Source organism: Bos grunniens, chromosome 15 (genome assembly GCF_055505025.1).
Source record: "Bos grunniens cultivar Pamir isolate PY7600 chromosome 15, Bosgru_T2T1.0, whole genome shotgun sequence".
Classification (NCBI taxonomy): domain Eukaryota; kingdom Metazoa; phylum Chordata; class Mammalia; order Artiodactyla; family Bovidae; genus Bos; species Bos grunniens.
The window spans coordinates 54,752,523-54,761,851 of NC_141179.1; the positions used below are offsets into that span (position 1 = coordinate 54,752,523).

General features: G+C 44.3%; 1 protein-coding gene across 1 annotated transcript; it reads right to left on the reverse strand.

The window, feature by feature from the left end:
- Positions 1-3,555: 3,555 nt before the first annotated feature.
- LOC147358268 (olfactory receptor 2AT4-like) lies at positions 3,556-5,055 on the reverse strand. The gene has a single exon (XM_086340853.1). The coding sequence runs from the start codon at positions 5,053-5,055 to the stop codon at positions 4,090-4,092; it is 966 nt and encodes a 321-aa protein (XP_086196979.1). The 3' UTR covers positions 3,556-4,089.
- Positions 5,056-9,329: the final 4,274 nt, after the last annotated feature.

Consider the following 9,329-nt stretch of genomic DNA (forward strand, 5'->3'; position numbering starts at 1 on the left):
GATTTTGCTGTACAGTGGAAACTAACACAATATTGTAAATCAATTATACACCAATAAAAATTAATTTAAAAATCCTCATTTAGTATATACACCATTGATTTATTTACCTTGAACTCATGGCCAACAGCACTATAACCATGCTTGGATGAAGCTTAATAACACATGTATTTTCTCCGTAAGGCACATCACAGATTTTTCATGCTTAGGAGTCTTAGACACCACTTGAACATCACGCTTGGGTACCAATTTAAAAAGGGAAATTACCAAAAGAGCACAGAAATGCTAAAAGCATGGCAAAAAACAGACCATGGGAAGGACACTCGATCATGATACGAGTTGAAACAAGAGGGTAGAGTATTTTCTTGTTAGACCTCAACTGGGAACGTGCACATGATGACTCAGATATTTTGCTGCTCTGGGTGTGTCCCTGAGTGACCCTAGAAGTGCCATAAGTACTGGTTTTAGTTTCAGTAGATAAATGAATTTACAAACACAGAATCTACAAATAATGAAGAGGGACTATGTTTAGCTAAAGTTTGTGCACACCATGACTAATGTGTTTGACTCTGTTCTATCTTTCAGGGAGAATCTTCCATGGATTCATACAAGGACATACACAAGGGCATTTATCAAGACACACTGATAGCAAAGAGTTAGAGGTAATTTAGGTGGCCTCCACTAGAAAAGTAAAATGTGATAAAATCATATCATGGAATATCAATAAGAACCAATGAAACTAGATCTATAAATAGCAACAGAGACACTAAATGAAAATGTAAGAAATAAATGGAGATGTGTAACATAATTCCTCTTATGTGAATTCAACAGGTATATATATGCACATAACAACACTACCTACTTCTCAAAGGTATGCTTATATTTATGGACATACATAATGTGAGAAGGGGGAGTGGAGTGCGAACTGGGGGCTTGGAGGTAAAGGGGAAGATGAAACAAGCAAGGAGCCTACAAAGACTAGTAGGTATCATGAGCTCAGAGCTCTTTTCTCCTAAGGTTCAAAAGTTAAAAAGTGCCATGATGAGCCCTCCCTGGTGGCTCAGGTGGTAAAGAATCTGCCTGCAATGCAGAAGACCTGGGTTTGAGCCCTCTGTTGGGAAGATCCCCTGGAGAAGGAAATAGCAACCCACTCCAGTATTCTTGCCTGGAGAATTCCATGGACAGTAGTCTGGTGAGCTACAGTCCACGGGATTGCAAAGAGTCAGACACAACTGAGCAACTAACATGACACTATAATGGGGGAGTAATAAAGTGCTAAGGGGGCACACACAAAGGGTATCTACCTCACTTTTCAGGGCAAGGTGCCAGGGCAGGCTCCTCTGAGAATGTGATGTTTCAGGAGAAGCCTGACTAAGATTTCAATTGAAATAGACAAAGAGGAAGAGAGAAGAGTGACTGATTGGTGAGAATGAGAATGAGTTGGCATGTTTGGCAAACTGAAAGAAATTCAGAATTGCCGTGAGAGAGGCAATGGTGAGATGTGAGGTCAAAGAAGTCACTTAAGGGGAGCCAGAGAAGAGAGTGGCTCAGACAGTAAAGCATCTGTCTACAATGTGGGAGAGCCGGAAGATCCCCTGGAGAAGGAAATGGCAATTCATTCCAGTACTATTGCCTGGAAAATCCCATGGACAGAGGAGCCTGGCAGGCTACAGTCCATGGGGTCACAAAGAGTCTGACATGACTGAGTGACTTCACTTTTTCCTTTAGAGCAGAGAGAGCCTTTAAGTTCTATTGAAGGTGGTAAGGTGACCAGATTTGTCAGCCAGAAAGCCCATTCTGGTCACGTATGAAGTGGAGGGTGGGCACAGAGGCAGAGAGATGGTTGGAGAGATGATTGTGCTCCTTCAGGAGACAGAAAGTGGTAACACCTGTACCAGAGTGAATGAAGTGGGATGAAGAGGAGTAGAGGCAGGCTAGAGATATTTGAGAGATGAAATTTCCCAGTCTCCCCCAAATCTTCATAACAACCTCCCAACACCTGCCTGACACTGATAGGGCAATGATTCCCCTAAATGTACCAGGTTTCAAATGACTTCCCACCCCACTTTTTAAGGCAAACTGCTCCATGAATTCTCGTGTTCATGTCAAACCATGTGATGAACTCCATATATCTTCCTCTGACCACAGCTGATCAGTGGGTCTAGAGGGGGACATCTGACAAAATGGCAGCCAGCCCCTGGGCTATTCAAGGACTTGCGACCTGTGGTCTGATTTGAAACCATTTGTTAAAGTATCTTTTATTGTGGTACACATATGTAACATAAAACTTACCATTTGGACCATCTTTAAATGTACGTAAAGTAGTATTGAGTCCATTCACGTTGTGCAACCATCACCACTGTACATTTCCAGAACTCTTTCGTCATCCCAGACAGAACTCCATATGCAGAAAACAGTAACTCTCCCTTCCCCACTCACCCCTAGCTCCCGGTAACCACTGTTTCACTTTCTGTTTCTATGATTCGACTATGACAAGTGCCTCATGTAAATGGAATCACACACTATTTACCCCTTTGTACTTGGCTTATTTCACTTATAATGTCGTTAAGGTTTGTCCATGTTGTTGCATGTATCAGAATTTCATTCATTTTAAGGCTCAATTATATTCCACTGGGTGTATATGTTTATCTGTTCACCTGCTGATGGACATTTGGGTTGTTTCCATCTTTTGGCTACTGTGAATAATGTTGCTATGAACACAGGTGAACAAATGTCTCTTAGGACTCTGCTTTCAATTCTTTTGGGTATATACCCAGAAGTGGAGCTGATGGATCATTCATTAATTCTATATTTAATTTCTTGAGGAACCATCATATTGTTTTCCACAGTGGCTGCATCATTTTTTTTTTCAAGCTTTCCAATTGCTCCACATTCTCTCTAACACTTGCTATTTTCCATTTTTGGATAATATCCATCCTAATAGGTAGGAAGTGCTGTATCATTATGGTTTTGACTTGCCAGATGGATGGTAATGTCAAACATCTTTTCATGGGCTTATTTGACATTTGTATGTCTTCTTCAGAGAAATGTCTATTCAAATCTTTTGCCCATTTTCTAAATTGAGTGTTGCTGTTGTTTTGAGTGGTAGGAGTTCTTAATATATTTTGGATATTAATTCCTTAATTTATGAATATTTTTCCCCATTGTGGATTGTCTTTTTATTCTCCTGATAGTGTCATTTGATGCACAAAAGTTGAAAATACTTTTTTTAAAATGGGAGATACAGAGAGACTGTGCCAATTAGCAGGTGAGGTGATAGGTGGAAAATATTCTTCAAGAGGAAATTTGGCATAGGCAAAAGGAATAAAGAGATAGGGCTGGCTTCTAGGGCCAGGAAGAATACCTACGGCTGTATTGTGAGCAAGAGTGCAGGTCCTGAACACCGCATGCTACTAGTAAGAGAAAACGACTTAGCTCTCATTGTTATGGATGAACAAGCTATTGCACGGCTTAAAATTAAAAGAATTGCAATGCTTTGTCTGTACAGGTTTGCTAAGGAATACTTCTTGCCTAACCATAAGCTCAAGGAAAGGTATGCTCTAGTTTCAGGACACAACAAAGGCCTAGACACTAGTGGTAAATTTCCTGCATGGCTGGTATTGACACATTGGTAGTGGCAATGTATTTTCAGGCAAAAGAATTGAGATGGTAGGAGTTTCAGACGTTTTCCTTGAAGAGGATTTCTAAGTTACTACTCCAGCAAAAAGGGCTAGGCTGATTCATATCTATGTGTCAGCCATCCTGGGGGCATTTAGAAATATTAGAAGCTCTACAAGGGGAAAAAACTGAATTTCTTTCTAGTCAAATATTTAAGTCTCTGAGAATCAAAATTGTTTGAATTAGTGGAAATGTGAACACAAATCTTGTGAAATTTGGGAGTCACAGCTTAAAAATTGAAAAGCCCAATCCATTTAGTCGGTGAATTAAGGAAAGAAAATCATTATTTTGTTACAATGGAAGAATACCTAGGACTGTATTTTAAGAATTATTGTTCTAACTATTTGGCTATCTGAATTGTCCAATTTTACCTCTATTGTTATTGGTTTGTGAGAAAATAAAGTTCACTATCAATCAGGGTTTTGCAGAATTATTTGGATTCCAGGGACATGCCATTTTGGTGATGGCTGTCTTGACATCCTTGTTCCTCAGGGTGTAGATGAGAGGGTTGAGGACAGGTGTGAGAATAGCGTACACCACGTTGCCCACGATGTGGAAGTCGAGGGGCAGGTCAGCCCTGTAGGCCACATAGGCTATGGCAATGGATGAGTAGTAGGTGCCAACCACCAGGAGGTGGGAGCTGCAGGTGGAGAAGGCTTTGGAGCGTCCTTCTTGAGAGCCGATGTGAAGCACTGAGGCCAGGATGTGGGCATAGGAGAGAAGCACCAGGAGAAGAGGCAGGAAGGACACCACCATGGCGATGCAGAAGCCCATGAGGGTCTGGGGGCTGGTGTCAGAGCAGGAGGCCTGGACCACAGCTAAGTGGTCACAGAAGCAGTGGTAGATGTAAACAGTGCTGTCAAAAGCCATGTGGGAGGTCTGCACCACTGCTGGGATGGGCAGAAGGAGGGCAGTGAGCCAGGCACTGGCTGCCAGGGCAGCATTGGTCTGCGGGGTCATGAGCACAGGGTAATGCAGCGGGCAGCAGATAGCCACATAGCGGTCATAGGCCATGACCACCAGGATGAAGGCTTCAGAGCAGGAGAAGCTGTGGAAGAGGTACATCTGCAGGAAGCAGGCAGAGAAGCTGAGATAGCGATCCCCACGCAAGAATAAGGACAGCATCTTTGGGACAGTGGTTGTGGTGAAGAGGATGTCCAGGGCTGAGAGGTTGATCAGGAAGAAGTACATGGGCTTGTGAAGTCTGGGCTCTATCACCACGGCCACCAGGATTAGGGCATTTCCCACCAGGATGAGTAGGTAGAGGAGGAGAAAGATGAAGAAGATAGGAAGGAAGAAGGATTTCGGCAGAGAAGGGATGCCCATAAGGTAGAAGATGGTCCATGACTCCTCTGATTCATTACAGGCTATAGTCTCCATGATGGTTTAAGCTGGATGCCCAGGAAGTGGGCAGTGGGAGCACCTAGAAACCAGAACAATCAGTGATTCTGGAATATGAATTACAGAGTGATCACTGTATAAGGTAACCACATTTATTTACAACCAACACTAGAAGAGAAATGATGGGTTCTGTCTTCATCCTCTCTCAGAATTCCCTTTTTCCTTTTAAAAAAATAATGTGGCAAAATTATCTTTACAATATACCAAACCAAGTGTTACATGCTGAGTATATAACAAGTTGAACAAAACAAAGGTCTCTTACTTAATGGAGCTGAATTTTCAGTGGTAGAGAAAGACGTTAAGCAAAGAATCGCATAATGATTTAATTTCAGTTGTGCTAAGTGTTGTGGAAGAACTCTGTTGGTCCCCTTGTCCATGTCCCATATAATCCTTTCAGGGATATCGGGTCTCTTAAACCATGTCCTTGAGCTCCTTTCTCATTTGGCATTGCTTTAAGTTTTTCAAAAAGTGACATCTTTGTCACCACATTGCTAGGGAGGCCTGATTTTTCTAACGTTTACGGCAACGTGCTATCTTCTCATAATTATTGACCAGGAATGGCTCCTTCTCCCTTGTTTGCTTGGTGCAGTGGTTCTGCCTGTCTCTAAGTTGAGTACTCCCTTTTCTGTCTCTGGGTGTGGGGCTCTTTGTCACATTGCAGTGACGGGAGTGATACTGAAAATGCCTTTGGTGAAAAGAGCCATTCCTGATTGAAGTCGGAACTGAGCATGGATTCTCCTGCAACTGGGCAGCAACAGAGAATCCAGGGAGTATATCTGTGTTACTCTTGAACTTGCCTCTCTGCTGGCATGCAGCTCGGCTCAAACTTCTGTTTGGCACACCCACTGTCCACCAGGCTTCTCTGTCCCTGGTCATTGCTTGAGAAGCATTTTAGATGGAGAGGAACTGGAGGTTTGCTTGCAATGGCTGCTCCAAGGCCAAAGAACTGCCCCCCTGCCCTGACCAAGAAGGAATCAGGAGGAAGTGTTTTCATAGATCTAGAGAAGGCAATGGCACCCCACTCCAGTACTCTTGCCTGGAAAATCCCATGGATGGAGGAGCCTGGTGGGCTGTAGTCCATGGGGTTGCTAGGAGTCTGACACAACTGAGCAATTTCACTTTCACTTTTCACTTTCATTCATTGGAGAAGGAAATGGCAACCCACTCCAGTGTTCTTGCCTGAAGAATCCCAGAGACGGGGGAGCCTGCTGGGCTGCCGTCTATGGGGTCGCACAGAGTCGGACTGAAGTGACTTAGCAGCAATAGCAGCAGCAGGGGGATTCAATTAAGAGAAATACTGATTTGCCATCTACTTAATACTCACCTGTTGGGCTAAGCAATCCCTGTTCCCATTGCAAGCAAGTCCATGTTGCTCCTGATGATTCTGTGAGCAGGGCCCCACACTTTTCCTAGAGTCACCTCTAATTTCTCTCTCTTCTCGAAACACATCTTATGCATAAAACCATCAATGTAAAAGCTGGAAAAAAACTTTTAATTTTCAGAACTAACCAGTTTTCCTCCTGAAGGCAAGAGGCTGAGCACAGAAAGGGTGGGAACTTTCCCAGATCCCAATGGCACCGGAGGCAGAGTCATCCCCAGAACTCAGGTCTTTGATTCCTGGGACAGGACTCTCTCTTCTACTCCCCATGTCTCTTGGGGAATCCAGAAGTTCAGCTTTACAGGGGAGAACATATTAAGACCAAGGTTTTCTGTTTCCCTTTCCACTTTTTCATTGATTATATCAGACAAATTTATAATTCAAGTTTTTATCTTGAGTCGCTATAGGATAAGCACTAAGAACTAGTATCTGGCAATGCAAATCTTCCTTTAAAATAATGTTCCAAAAATCAGACCCCAGGACCTAGCAAAAAAAGTGAAACTGCTTTGCACTGCCATGGACACTTTTGCTCTCAGACAGCAGTTGTGTCTGCAGTCCCGGGTGAGGCAGAGCAGGGGATCTGAGGGGCAGAAAGGCTGAGAGGGGAGGCCAGTGGGGCCCTAAAAGGCCATCAGCTTTGCTATCCCTCTCACTCCGCCTCTGTCCCACTGCTTAGAAGATGAAGGAGGGATGCTGAGACCTCAGTGGAGGGGTGGGACATGGCTTTTTATTGCCAGGTCGTACTGGACCATCCAATAGGCATATTGGGACACCAGCCAAACAGGGACACCAAAAGTACTTTATGAAAGAACTTTGCATTTTATCTTTCAAAGCACCATTCAACTTGCCCATCATAGGGAATATCCAAATTTGGTTGAACTTTCTTACATTTATTTTACAGGTTAGGGCTCTTATTTTGCTTTAGATTACACACTACATCTTAGTGATGCCATCCTGTGCTTTAGGGACTAATGGGTGCTCTTTCCCAGGGCACAGAATTTGCCCCAGAAGGTCCTCCCTGGTGGGACTGTCTACGAGAGAGTTACAGTGCAGGTGGGGACAGGGAAGGACAGAAAGCCCAGTCACTGAGTGTCCAACCTGATGCTGTACTTGATGGACATCATCTCCTCCTTCATCCAGTTCTTTCAGGGAGTGGTTACACTCCTCAGCAAATGGGAAACCAAGGATTGGAGAAGGACAGGCCCTTGTTCAAGGTCACAACTGGTGAGGGGTGAGAGCAGAGGTAGTTAGGAGGCAGACTGCTGTTAAAGAACTCCACCTTGCAACCAAGAGTCCTGGCTCCTGGACCAGCTGTTACTTGCTTGCTGTGACTCTGGGTCCCTGAGACTTGGTTTTCTCATCTGTGTAGTGAGAGGTTTAGAGGAGAAGATCTCTAAGGGGTTTCCAATCCAATTGGAATTCAAAACCCTTTCCTGAGTATCCACTCTGTGTCTGGCAGAGTCATGTCACATGGTCCACACCCCAAAGCCAGAGAGTGAGGGCTCTCCCACCTCTCCTGTGCACCTGCTACCAGCCAGGGGCTCTACCTTCATCCTATCCTGTGGGCCTTAGTGGTCAAGAGTATGCACTTATGAGTCAGAAAGGACTGGAGTCCCATCCCAGCTCATACCTGCAGTTGTGTGACCTTGGGCAAGTCACTTTTCTCTGTCTGAACTCGTTTCCCTCATTTGTGACCTTCTGGGATTGTTGTGTCCTTGTGGAGAGAATGCGAAGAGAACGTTTAGACAACACTACACAAGAGCCTGGAACAGGTAAGCACTCAGAGTGCCCTCGTGTTTCCAGTGGTTACTGCTCCATCAGCCTTGATTTCCTGTGGGAGGAAATGATTTGATAAGGATGTGGTTTGAATCCCACATGTAAGAGTCCTCCTTTGCCTGGACCTGTCAGAACGTGTGGCCCAAGGTCTCACAACCCACATGTGCACAGCCAACCTGGATTCTGGGCTGCTGCCTCTTGTTCACACCCAACCAGTCTCCCTGACCTGGCCCAAGTTCATACATCCTGGCTTCTCTACCCCTGTCTCCTTGCCCCAGCTTTCTCTGCCTGTCTCTGGATGCTCCATCCCTGGTTCTGCTTACCTATTAAGCCGGTCCATACTGGTGTCTCCATGTGAAGACTTGTTAGAGGCTGAGCCATGACCTATTAAACCCTCGGTTCCCTGCTTTCAGGTAGGCCTCCTGGGCTTATTTTCTTCAAGATGGTGCTCCCTTGAGGACCCATCATCCCTCAGGAATAAACTCCCTGGCATCACCTAGAGTATACATGAAGAGTGAGGTAGGATTTGTCCCTAGGCTTTACTGGTAATGATGAGGACATTATTAACAGCTCTCAGGGGCCTCAAACTTTATGCCAATGGTGTAACCTTCATTCTCATTATGAGTCTGACGGATATTCATGAATGGGTCATCTTGTGTATCTGATTCTACCTATTTTTTCTGGTTTTAGAGAGTTTTTTCACCATGAGTTCCCTTTGGTAAATTGTCACATGGACCAAAAATATCTTTACAGTTTGAGGCCTTTCTCAGAAGTCTTTTGCCTTAAATCTCTCCAGATCTTCTCTTCACCAAACCTGTTACTTTGCTCTAAGTTACTTCATATCCCAGCAAAGATGTAGCCATTGCTCATAAACTTGTATAGATCCAAATCTCTTTCCATTTTACCTCCCAGGTGAGATGAACTACCAGGTAAAAGATAAGAGGCCATGGCAAAGGCTCTGCCCACTGACAGGATTTATCTTCCTGTCGATCCTTCAGGGCCTTCCTGAATGGGCTGTAATGTAGCAGCACTCCATGTTTGAGTAGTCTCAGCATATTGTGAAGAACTGTTTGTGAATCAAGCCTGATTTCTTTCTTCT

Excerpts from the sequence above, each read along its gene's own strand:
- LOC147358268 (XM_086340853.1), bottom strand. The coding sequence starts at position 5,055 with ATGGAGACTATAGCCTGTAATGAATCAGAGGAGTCATGGACCATCTTC.